This window comes from Stomoxys calcitrans, chromosome 2, assembly GCF_963082655.1.
Source record: "Stomoxys calcitrans chromosome 2, idStoCalc2.1, whole genome shotgun sequence".
Lineage (NCBI taxonomy): Eukaryota > Metazoa > Arthropoda > Insecta > Diptera > Muscidae > Stomoxys > Stomoxys calcitrans.
The window spans coordinates 165,583,501-165,596,705 of record NC_081553.1 but is presented as its reverse complement, the minus strand read 5'-3'; the positions used below and the strand labels follow the sequence as shown (position 1 = coordinate 165,596,705).

The 13,205-nt window shown below is 37.3% G+C and overlaps 2 protein-coding genes across 2 annotated transcripts; one reads left to right on the top strand and one right to left on the bottom strand.

Moving 5' to 3' along the window:
- Positions 1 to 655: 655 nt before the first annotated feature.
- On the bottom strand, positions 656 to 1,815 carry LOC106085812 (stromal cell-derived factor 2). Its single transcript, XM_013250232.2, has 2 exons — positions 1,620 to 1,815; positions 656 to 1,463 (listed from the first exon to the last, which is right to left on the bottom strand). Exons 1-2 carry the CDS (start codon positions 1,690 to 1,692, stop codon positions 883 to 885), a joined length of 654 nt encoding a protein of 217 aa, XP_013105686.1. The 5' UTR covers positions 1,693 to 1,815; the 3' UTR covers positions 656 to 882.
- A 1,869-nt stretch (positions 1,816 to 3,684) lies between these two features.
- On the top strand, positions 3,685 to 11,574 carry LOC106085822 (uncharacterized protein CG1161). The gene is made up of 5 exons (XM_013250246.2): positions 3,685 to 3,842; positions 3,920 to 4,047; positions 4,211 to 4,319; positions 10,623 to 10,748; positions 11,077 to 11,574. The coding sequence occupies exons 1-5, from the start codon at positions 3,774 to 3,776 to the stop codon at positions 11,239 to 11,241; spliced, it is 597 nt and encodes a 198-aa protein (XP_013105700.1). The 5' UTR covers positions 3,685 to 3,773; the 3' UTR covers positions 11,242 to 11,574.
- Positions 11,575 to 13,205: the final 1,631 nt, after the last annotated feature.

Sequence of the window (13,205 nt, the reverse complement as noted above, 5' to 3'; positions counted from 1 at the left end):
GGACCGATTGCCGTGGAAACAGGTTGGCGATTGGTTATCTTAAGGCGTCAATAACCCGCCTTGTCATATCGAGCATCATAGGTACTCAGTACTTGTGCAAGAGCCGGCGCCGCTTGGCCTCTCACTGAGACTGTCCCCTCGATACCGCCGATTGCCATGGCAACTACTCCATAAGGAGCATTCTATTATCCGCAGCCTGTAGACGGGGCCGGAAGCTCGCAGCTAAGCTCGTGACAATGAACAGCACACAGATTGGACCTATCCCGTGCCGGGCCAAATTAAAAGGCATTTAGTTCATATAAATTTAAACAGAACTCAATATTTTGTACAGCCGAACTTACTTAGCACGTTTTCACATGTTTTCACAATCACAGCTAAAAAAACTTTTGATCAAATGTCGTATTTGTATGTGTCTAAACTTGCGTTGCTTGTAGATAAAACCATGAAATAAAAATTAATAAAAAATTAAAATGTATGTATGTCAGTTTCATTTAATATCGGTGTTTTGAAAGTTATTGTAAAAAAGTATGAAATTCAATGGAAATTTCTATTATAAATTTACCCGTTGGCAACGCAACTAAACGTGCGTTGCAATTCAAAATCGACCCATTGGCATCTAGGCTCCTCATCCATGTGGTGGCAAAACGCTTAGGTGTACAAACATAAAACGAATTTATTTGGTCTTCTTATAATACATTTCATACAGTATTTCTTAATTCCAATTGTCACATCTCAATGTATCTCAGAGCAATTAGTAGTAGTAGTAGTAGCCAAGTAATAATTTATTAAAATAATTCAACTAAAATGTGCCTTGTGTCGTTCAGATGCCAACTACAGCACATTTGATCGATGATAGCCTATAACAGTTGGGAAAAGAACTTCTCACAACTCAGTGTGAATGTATTCAGTCTCTTTTTCTTTGGGCACAATGAAGAGGCCCTCGGCTGTTGTCCATCTTGTGCCATGCTGGGGATTGTTCATGCCCACGACTTCCATTTGGCCGGAGATAGGACGACCAAATGTTCGTCCCGATATGGATAAATATGCGCCCGTATCTACATGTCTGAATCGGACTTGAGCATCACGCATCCAGCTATCATTAGAACAAATTAGTTCCCAATGGTCACCGGAATCACCAACACCATTTTCTCCATATGCAGATACCTCTTGTTCCCCAGACAATGGAGATGAGAAAAAATGCGAATGCAAGTTTTTGTGTGTACTTAAATGCTCCAGTCTTATGATATCGCCACACTTAACAGGTTCGCCCCTTTCACAGTATTTATTTGTGGCTGCCTTTATTGTCCAATGGCTGTTTACGTCTTCCTTCAACTCTATTGCGGTGACCGATTGTTGTCCAGAGCCAGAACCATACTTGACATCGTGTGAATGTAGCCGCATGCTGTAGTCAGTATTTAGCAACTTGACAATGGAACCGCAGGTGACAAAATTCTTTTTCGCAGCTGCAAATATGAACAAAAGACAGATGGTTACAATTTTCATTGATAACAGAATATATCATTTGTTTTCAAAGAATTTTGGTTTGTATGAAGAGGGGGCGCAAATGACCAATCAGAGCAGACCACAACATTTTAGCGTTCCGGTGGCGAATAACTTACCAAAGGCTGTTTGGATTTTGCATAAAACTGCAAGTAATGTTACCAAAAGTATTCGATTTCCTTTGTATTTCATATTAACAAAGTTTATTAATAATAACTTAAAAACAAAGTAAAATTCGTTATTAACTTTCGCAACCCCTTTTATTAACAAACAAACACGTATAGCCAATGCGATAGACACGCAAACATATGTCAATTCTGTAATAATATAACGAAGTCAACTGTCATAGTGTACAGACGGACAAGATGTAACAACGCCAAAATGAATGTCCTCTAAATCGAACCGCAATTAAAGAAAGCATTAAACCACGTTTACACCAGAGCCCAAAAACTGCTGTAGAAAATACCGATAATAAATAGTATTCAATACAAAGACAGTGTTGCATCTCACTTTCGGAGGAGATTTGCTGCAAATCTCCTCAAATAAGTAGATTTGTTCACACTGAAAATGTATGGGACACCAGATACTTTTGATGTGGCTCACTTTTAAGGAAAAGAACCAATTAAAAATAACATCATTTTAAATAACCAAACATCTTTGAAATCGAATCGTATTTCTTTCGAATAATTGCTATAATGGGACAGCATTCAAAATGGTACCGCAAGAAGAGCAATGGAAACCAAAACAAGTAAAAACGTAAAAAGTTTGGTCGGGCTGAATCTTGGTGGTGGGCACCAAGGATTCTGCCAGAAATGTGCGCAAATGAACTTATTTTAAGGGAAAATTAAAGCTTATTTTGGCCATGAAGGGATAATTGGTAGATCGGTTCATATGGGAGCTATATCAGGTTATTGACCGATTTGGACCGTACTTGGCACGGTTGTTGAAAGCTATAACAGAGCATCACCTCGAAAATTTCGGCCAAATCGAATGAAAATTGCGGACAACAAGGGCTCAAGAAGTCAAATCGTGGGATCGGTTTATATTGGAACTATATCCATATCTGAACCGATATTGCCCATTTGCAATCCCAAAGCGATCTACAGCAATAACAAGTATCTATGCAAAATTTTACGCCAGGTGGACATGGCCAGATTGTCTCGGAATGTCGACGCGTATACCCTATCATATGGTGGTGGGTATAAAAAATAAATCTGTGGCATTTTAAATATTTTAAAATATTTGAAAGTAATATTTTTAAATAAAATGTTGCATGTTTGTATTTGTAAATAAAGTTAAATTCATTAAATTGCTTTTGAGTTCTTCGAACTAATCTAGATATAAACTATGTAAATGTGTTATTGTTGTAACCATTTAATATGTGGAGGCGGCAGTCCCTGTTATGGTCCATAGGTGAGCAAGCTCATTCCGGTCCATAGGTCCGACGCGGGAACATTATGCCAATTGGTTATCATAAGGCGCCAAACACAGGCACTCAGTATTTAAGCAAAAGCCGTTACCCCCCGGCCTCCTACGAAGAATCTCCACTGGATACACGACACACGACTACAATTACAGTTACCCCATATGGAGAATTCCACTATCCGCAACTTTTGGACGCGCTGAGGCTTGACGGTATTAAGATGTAAAATTTTTGTTTCTTTGTTGTTATCTTCTTTCTCGCATATTCTCTGTTCATGTATGCACACAAATATCTTTGTGTGTGTTGGCAAAACGTCGATCTGCCTGATGGTAAAATGCACCGGCGGATTGCATCGTATGATTTGTGGTTGCTGTATAAATGCGACCACCTTTAATTATTTCGCCATGCTCTGATTGGTTAAAGCAAATTTGTCGAAAATTTTAAATTTCACGGCGAATTGAATTTTCTTTGCCTTGTTTAAAAATTTTGACATATCAAGTTCTCAAAAAAGATGCTTTGTTTTAGCAATTTGCCGATGCAAGGTGGCCGCATCGGCATATATACGCCTTTTAGATAAAAAGGAACGATTAATCAAGATTTGCACTATACAGTTCTAAAATAAAGCACGACAACTATAAAAATAACCATGCATAATGATGTGCCCTGTAAACTCAGTATTAAAATAAATAAACGAATAACCGATTCATCGAAAACCGACATTTTACAACACATAAAAATTCAGCTGATTGCTTTGTTTAGCCAATTTGTATTTCTCAATTGATCGAATACTCTGACTTTTTCATCTGCATCGAGAAACTTGATTTTTAAAATTCACTTTTTTCGCAAATTAATGGAGTACAAACGACTTTTTCTATTTACAGTATTATTGGCGATATGTTATTTAATTGGCGTGACATGGGTATGTCTAGATTGTTTAAATTTTTGTATGGTAAATAGAAAGTTATTATTTTTTTGTTTTGCTGGATATCGCTTTAGGCTGACACGGGTACGGCACCTAATGCCACTAGCAGCCCAGCACCAAAACCCACAACAGCTACACCGCTACCAAAAGTATTAAGCTCGGCCGTTGCTCCTTTAGCGAATACGACATCAGCTCCAAAATGGTATGTTCTATCAATTAATTTAGCTTATTAAACGAGAAGTGTTAATTATTCACACACTTTCAAACATAATATATGCTCTATATTATCATTCGCTTTTTTTTTGTTAAATCAGCCTCATATCTACCATGTATTAGTAAAAAAAAACTCCCCTTATATATTTCAGTGTTTGTGATGGCGCACTTTTACCACGTCTAGGAGAAAATGGAAAAGAGTTGGAAATATGTCCGGAATGCAAGTGTAAACATGAAGCCAGAAATACAACATTGATAAAGGTATGAAAGTAATAAAAAGTCCATTCGGGGATTTATATTTATTTGAATTCATATTTATTAGTCGCTATTAATCTGCAAGTTAGACAAAGTTATTTCAAAGGAACCTAAGAGTTTAGTTCTTTAGAATGTGAGTACAAAAAAAGGAATCGAGTCAAAGCAATAATTCAATTAGTTCACTTTTACAAATGTTTGAAAGATTTAAATAGTTTAGGATCCTAAATCTTTTCTAACTTATCAAAAACTTTTTTAATCATATTTCTTTTTTAATTAAAAAACTTAGATTGGTGGGCATTTTATATATGGTGGGTATCTTGTTACGAAATTTGTGCCCAAGACTTCATTAGCATTAACACCTAAAAATGGTCTGCGGAGTTCACGCAACTGTAGAAGAGAAAATAGTGAATAAGAAATTAAAAAAAGTATGAAAACCATAGAGGAAATGTCAAATATTTTCTTTTTTGACGCCAGAGAAGCTTTTAATAAGTTCCGATGATTGCGATATGCCTTGAGATCTTGGTACAGAAAGCTTTTGGAAATAGAATTCCGCTAGTCTGGAAGAGTGCTTTTAGTCGCTAACTTACATGTAGTATCACTTAAGTCGCATATTTTTCCAGTAAAGCTGAGTATACACCTCTAGGAAAATTTTTGGATTGCAGCCAAGACGTATGAATACGTAAGAATACAAGATGGCGACAAGCATAAATTTACCAATTTTGCCGAATTTTAATCATTTTGGCCAATATAGTAGATATGTGCCTTAATTTGCAAATAACACTATTACATGTTGCATGGAGCTTTAAAAACATACATTTTCATTCGCAGTTGCAAGAAACAAATTTACAAATGCCTATTATGTCACCTTGTTACGCAAAGAAAATTTCATTTGATCTGCGTAACTGCAAGCAAAATTTTCGGAAACGGTACCGTAACGAAAATTGTGTTTGGATATGTCCGTGCATTTCCAATTAAATAGAAACATTTTATTCTTTAAGACATCGTCATAATCCACAATACCCATTTTGCTCCTAATACAGAAAATGGGTACCAGAAATACGGCCACTAATAATAAGTGAGACTCCATCATGCCTCACGTCTTTGTAGGGTGCTTAGGATTATATTGTTTGGAAAAATGCGTTCCATTAGAACTCTGTTTTTGGGTAGAATAATACCCAAAAACAGAGCTGTCTTAGAAAATTTATAGCTTGAGTTAAGATAGAGTTATCCTAATTGGATAGGCGTAAAGGGGACATATGAAACTAGCTAAAAAAAATGATTCCCGTTATATCAGGTCATGTTTTATTAGAAAATTGTCTTGTCGAAAGTCGGCATTTTTTTTTATAGATCAAAAAATCTAACAAAAAATGTTCTCAATGTTCTTTAGAACGAGATTTCTGAAAACCGATTAAGTGCCTTTTTGCATTTGATGGATTCTATATTAAATGACTATGGCGATAAGCGATACCAAAGCACTTCAGATTTTCATCAAAGTCATCAAAATCCTCTTTTTTTTCGCTAAATGATCATCAAATATTAAGGAAAGTGCTTTGATAGAAGGAGGAGGCCACCGTATCGCAGAGGTATGCATGTCCGCCTATGACGCTGAACGCCTGGGTTCGAATCCTGGCGAGACCATCAGAAAAAATTTTTAGCGGTGGCTTTCCTCTTCTAATGATTGCAACATTTGTGAGGTACTATGCCACGTAAAACTTCTCTCCAAAGAGGTGTCGCACTGCAGCACGCCGTTCGGACTCGGCTATAAAAAGGATACCCCTTGCCATTGACCTTAAACTTGAATCAAGCTGCACTCATTGATAGGTGAGAAGTTTGCCCCTGTTCCTTAGTGGAATGTTCATGGGCAAAATTTGCAATTTGCATTTGATTTGATATAAATTAAAAAGAAAATCTTAAATTAATTTTTTTTTCAAAAATTTTAATTTTATGCTGTAAATAATGATTATAGATAACATTACTGTATATAGATAATTACAGTTTTTCCTGGTTGACAAGGCGTAACGAGCGTCATCCATATTTTTTTTATTTTCATTAACTGCCAGACTCTTTTGTCTTTTTTATAAGGCTGCAGTTACTACAAAGTCGTATCAATTTTGCAGGGATACCAAGCACAGACATGGCTTCAATACAATTTGTAATCGACGAACAGGTGGCAAGCGCCGATCTTTTCCACGGTTTGACGTTATATGAAAATCTATCTGGTATATTGTGAAAATCTATCTGGCATTGATTTAGCTATAGGGGGTATATTCATTTAGTCATTCCGTTTGCAACACATCGAAATATCAATTTCCGACCATACAAAGTACATATATATCGGATCGTTGTAAAATTCTAAGACGATTTAACGATATCCGTCTGTGCGTCCGTCTGTTGTAATTCAAAAATTTAGATATTGAGCTGAAATTTGGCACAGATACGTCTTTTTGATGCAGCTGGTTAAGTTCTTGAACAGGCCAAATTGGACCATATTTGGACCTTAATATGGATCAAATCGGAATATATTTAGGTTTAGCTGCCATATAGGCCGATCTCCAGATAAAGGGTCTAAAGCCCATAAAACCCCAATCAACCATCATTCAATCTTTACATTTATATACTAGATCCAGAATATTTTGTGATCTATTTTGACTATTTGAGAATGGACTTTGGAATGCCTGTTGGCATGTTTATGTTTATTTGTCGCGCTTCTGCATTCTTTTGCAAAATGTCCCCTTTTCCGCAGATGAAACACTTATGTTTTTTGTTGTTGCCATCAGTGTTACTATCCTTTACTTTTTGTTTGATCGTGCTACAAACGCATGTTGGCAGCAACATTTTGTTGTTTTCAATGGTTTCCCTGTTTTAGCAGATTCAACTTGAGCACGGTCAATATGGGAAAATTGTCTCTAGTCTCCATTGGTATCAAAAAGTTTTCGTATTCCTTGGGTAGATTTGAAAGCAAAATTATTACGAGTAATTCACCACCAAGTTGTATACCAACCTCAGGCAATTTGTTGATATTTCTGAGAATGTGTTGATGAATTCTGCCATTTGTAAAAAAAACTATTCAATTTCTGGCCATCCCTACTTAGAATTCGTTACCATTTTCAAACAAAAACTTTGGTTTCTCTTCTCTTTTAAGGGGTTTCCATTAAAATAACTTAAAAATATGTTAAAATTAAATTTTTACTTTTGGCCAAAAAAATGGGGCATTGGGACCATGTGCAGTGGTGTGATTGATGTTCCCCGATTGCGCAGCTCTTGAAACAATCTCCCCCATCTAATAATATTCTGTCAGTCATTAGCCTCATCATACCCCAATGTGATATAACAAAAAAAAATCATATATCATTCTTATAAATATATTAACTTCAAGATTTAATATTGTATTAAGGCCCATATCTTTATATGTACGTTGCGATTTTAACTGGCTTATTTATTTCAATCGCAATGTTCTTCATTTCATTAGAAAAATCTACTTACATATATACAAAAGTGAATAACAATTCGAGCATAGCTTTCATAACATGCTTGAGGTGTAAAAGGAGTATTAAATAGTTGTTGCATATGCATATGTAATTCAATAGAATATAAGAATATGAATATATAACAGCTCTTTCATTTCCATTTTTGAGGTTCTCTTCTTATTCTTGCGGATCATCGCAAAGTATTGATTATTTCGGTGTGTCTTGCTCATTGGTCGTATTTGGAACATAATTCGATATTAAGGGTGATGATGGTAGTTCTGATGTAGGATTTTCATTTGTGCTTGTAGTAGCATTCAAGGTGTCGGTTTCGGGAGCTAGTCTGATAAAAATGTTTTCGGGTGTGATGAATCTTGTAGTCGCAGTTAGATTGGTAGGTGTATCAGGTTCATTCGATGTTCCTTCTTGTCGGCCTCCTCCTCCAGCATTTGTCCCTATTTTTTTTCATTTGATCGATATGGCGTTTCCAGGTTCAACATTATCGTCCAATTTCACTTTATAAGGTAATTCAATAAATGTTTTCATCACTGATCCATATTGCCATTTTTCTTTGCCCAAATAATCACGAACGGCTACTCGGTCATGCACTTCAACGTCATTCTTTGTTTCTGATTAAGGTTAATGTGTTCTCCGAATAGGAGACCACCGTGGCGCAGAGGTTTGCATGTCCCCCTATTACACCGAACACCTGGTTTAAAATCCCGGCGTGAATATCAAAAAAAATTTCAGCGGTGGTTATCCCCTTACTAATGGTGGCTGCATTTGTAAGGTATTCACCCATGTTAAAACTTCTCTGCCAAGTAGTGTCACTATGTGGTACGCCGTTCGGACTCGGCCCTTATCGTTGAGCTTAAAATCCAATCAGATTGCACTCATTGATATGAGAGAAGTATCCCCTGTCCATTAATGGAATGTTGTAGACAATAGCAAATCTTATCTAAGATCTAATCTGACGTCCAAAAATGATATTTGCTGGTGACTTTTCCATTTTTGGATGAATAGCCCTGCGATACGCAAGTAAAATATTAGCTATATCCTTCCCAAGTTCCGAAGGTTTGTAGTCGATAGCAGTGAGTTTATTCTTAATGGTTCGAACGATGGTCCAAAATTCCATTTGATTTCAGGAAGCGTTGGAATTTTTCCGATTTAAATTGAGTCTGATGGTCTGTTACAAAAATGTATGGTAATCCAAACCTTGAAACAAATCTCTACACATCTTTACAATAGTTCATGTTGTTAGGTCTTGTACTAAGTAAACTTCTGGCCATTTGCTATGATATTCATCTTTGAATGGTCCTGCAAAATGTGCATGAACTCTTTCGATTACTTTTTCTGTAGGTGGCCACAAATATACAGGCTCTATTATCTTCCGGCTTTACGCGTTCGCATTCGGCGCGATTTGCAGCACGGTATCAAAAGCATCGTCAATCCGTTCCCACCAACAATTCGCTCTTACCAGAGTTTTCATGTTCGAAATTCAAAAATTACCGGCATGTAATTCTAATAAAACTCTCTATCGAAGCAAGTATTAAAATGTCCTGCAATAAATTTGAAGTACGATTTTTAACGGAACTAATCAATTACTTTTTCCCCTCCTAATGCTGGCAACATTTTGAGGTACTATGCCATGTAAAACTTCTCTCCAAAGAGGTGTCGCACTGCGGCACGCCGTTCGAACTCGGCTATAAAAAGGAGTCCCCTTATCATTGAGTTTAAACTTGAATCGGACTGCACTCATTGATATGTGAGAAGCTTGCCCCTGTTCGGAATGTTCATGGGCAAAATTTGCAATTTGCAGTCAATTACTATGGACGCTTTACTCTGAATTTAAGAACAATACTATACCCATTGAACAAGTTACTGGAAAAAGAATGTGCCATTTATATGGAGAAAATAGTGTTTGAATGATTTGAAAACCGCAAAAAAGCAAATGCAATCAAATGTTGTTTTAACTCATTTCGACACAAGGCTTTCGCTTGTATTGGAGGAGGTGGAGGTCATGGAGTTGCAGCTATGTCAGCCATAAAATGTCGAACGAAAAGGAAAAACCAATACAGAGTGCTTTTGAAAAACCTTTACCAAAGTGCAACAGAAATACAGCCAAATCGATCAAGAAGCTCTGGCTATTATTTTCGGAATTAAGCGGTTTAACCAATATCTCTTTGGAAGGAAATTTACCTCAATTACAGATAATAAACCAATTACGCAAATTTGTTCACCACACAAGGGTTTGCCTTAGCTTTCTATATCAAGAATGCAACAGAATCATTTACATTTGGTAACCAACATAAAAATCCAAAGACAATGGTAATGTAAACACAATGTCTTGGTTAGCACCAGATGAAAAGCCGAATGGAAAGAATATAAGTATGTTGAAAACAAATTTAGAGGGAGGAAATAGAATTGCACCCGTTAACGACGTAAGAGTTGAGCGAGGAAACCAAGAAGGACCAAGAAACAAAATTCTTAAGGGAATGTGTGGAAACAGGTAGACCATGTGACCGAAAAACAGATTCAATATAGACCAGACCAAATTTGTATTAAATCTAGGTTGCTTGATTCGGAGAGTTTTATTAGAATTACATGCCGGTCAAGCATAGCTTTCATTACAAGCTTGACAGTTTAAAATGGGTTTTGAACAGTATTTGCATGTGTAATTCATTAGAATGTAAGGTATGAATATATTACATATTGAAATATAAATTTTGTACGAACTTTGTTTACAGTTCAGCCATAGAGAAATCCATTACAACTTGAAATTTATTTATGTATGTGAGAGGCATTTATGATAATAAAGATGTATGTTTTTGCCCTATCTTTTCAGGTGGTGGTCATTATTGTTATTTGGATAATATCGATACTTGTGATATATATGCTATTCCTCATGTGTCTGGATCCGCTGCTCAATAAACGTGTCAAAGCGAACTACCAGGAGCACACAAACGAAGATGTACATATGAACCGTTATTCAAGCGTTAAATATAGTTTATTAGTAGACGACAATAAAGATTCCGACTGATTTTTGTTTACACTTTTTTGTTTGTTCGTATCAAGAAAACAAAAATACACCATTCTGTTATACTTTCGGTTCCACTGTTTCTGTTACTCTACTACATCTATAATTGCTTTTATTTTATTAACTATATTTCGGGTGTCATCTTTTTATTTCGGTTTTTGTTTTAAATTAACCCATACTCCAATTGCCTTGCTATTATTGCCTACGCTTATTTCGTTCTTACTAAATTAAATTTTTCTCTTCAATTCTTTTCTCCATTTAGGATGATACCACTTCTGCTTCTCCTCCTATGACTTCGTCGGCAAATCAAGAACTCAATTCAAGGGCCAATGTTCTTAATCGGGTGGGCCACCAACAGGATAAGTGGAAGAGACAAGTTCGTGAACAGCGTCGCCACATCTACGACAGACGTACAATGCTTAATTAAGGCAATAACAATGTTAGTGGCCCATAGGTGGTGGCAAAATAGCATATGTAGTATATACGATAACCCAATAACATATAGAGACATAGATGTAAATCCATTACCTTTTTATTTAAAATATGTGTGGTTAAAACAAGACGTGTTTTCGTTATAAGGAAAGTTTTCCTCTTTTGCGCGGGAAAAGGTTATACCAAATAATATTTAATCTGCTCTGCATTTTTATTGCAAGCTTATCCAACATTCAAATGAAAACACGCCTTTCACAAATTATTTGTTTTGACATGTTAAATTAATTTTGTTTTCCGAATAAAGCCACGAAAGTGTTGCGGAATTACACACATATAGAAATTAGTAAATCGGAAAAAGAAATAATCGGTAATAAATAATGAGTATATTTAATAACCAAGAAGCAAATGTACTATACTAGCTGATAGATTGGCTTAGATTATGGTGGTAGGGCGATCAGAATTCCTAAACTTTGTGGAGAAAAATTCGACAATATGACATCCAAATGCAGTATGTAAGGTAAGATTTTAAAGAAAATTAAATAAATGTTTTGTATAACTACATTGTCAAAGGCAAAAAAGTTCCATTAAAGAGTGGTGCGCATAATCGTGCGTAACCGTGGTTGGATGAAATCATTGGCACGACAGAAATCACCGCTGCTATAATCTAGAGCAGTGAATAGCTATCGGGTGAATGTAGTCCTTGGAGAACAACCGCTTCCCATCGCCGCCTCAACTCCTACAGAGCAAGCATTGATGCCGACGATCAGGATGTATGTCCCGATTGTAACTAGGGACCACAGGTCACCTGTTTAACTGCCCAGTCAGACCCACTCGACTCAGAATCAGATCTCTCTGCACGCACCCCATATTAGTCGCACAGTTTCTGTATCTGGCAACTCAACAGAATCTAGCAGACGAAATGTAGAATACAACACACTGCTACAACAACAACAACTAATCACCACTCACAATCCCGGCACGGGATAGCTGTGAGCACCACACAAGCTGGAAAATTGAGTTCCGATCTGTTTGGTGTTCATTGCTGTCCCGAGAAGCTTAGCTGCAAGCTAAGCGTCCGGGCGCGTCCACAGGTTGCGGATAGTGGAATGCACCATCTGGAGTAGCTGTAACTGCAGTCGCGGACAATCAGCGGTATCGAGTGAGAGGTCGGGTGGCACCGGCTCTTGCACAAATACTGAGTACCTTCGATGGTCGATATGACAAGGCGAGTCATTGGCGCCATTAAATAACCAACGGCCTTCCTGTTCCCACGGCGAACGAGCTTGCTCACCTACAGCAGTTTGACGAGGATCGCCACCTCCACAAGCAAATGTGGTTACAACAGCAACAAACACTCACAATAAGATCACAACTCACGAGAAAAAGCACGACTCACGAAACCCGACACGAGATAGCTGTAGGCACTACATAGACTGGAACTTTGAGATCCGATCTGTGTGGTGTTCATCATTGTCACGAGAAGCTTAGCCCCGAACACGGGTTGCGGATAGTATAATGCACTATACGGAATAGCTGCAACAGCGGTCAGTGACAATCAGCGGTATCGAGCGGAGATTCTCAGTGAGAAGCCAGGCGGCGCCGGCTCTTGCATAAATACTGAGTGCCTATAATGCTCGATATGACAAGGTGAGTTATTGGCGCCGCTAAATAAGCAATGGCCACCCTGTTCCCGCGGTTATCGGTCCTTTGCTCACATACAGAAGCTTCACGAGGATAGCCAAAATGTGGCTACAACAACTCACAAAAAATTCTTGGGTTGCAAAATTTCTAGAGACCCAACGACGTGCTTGTATATTTAGGTTTTTTTTTAGAGATCCCAAATAACAAAAATTTTTACTATACTGTCAAAAAACCTTTGAGACCCATGTTGTCACGATTGGTCTACATGTCCAGTTAAGCGATGTTTTGGGTGCAACAATCCAGGGTTGCACCAGCAGC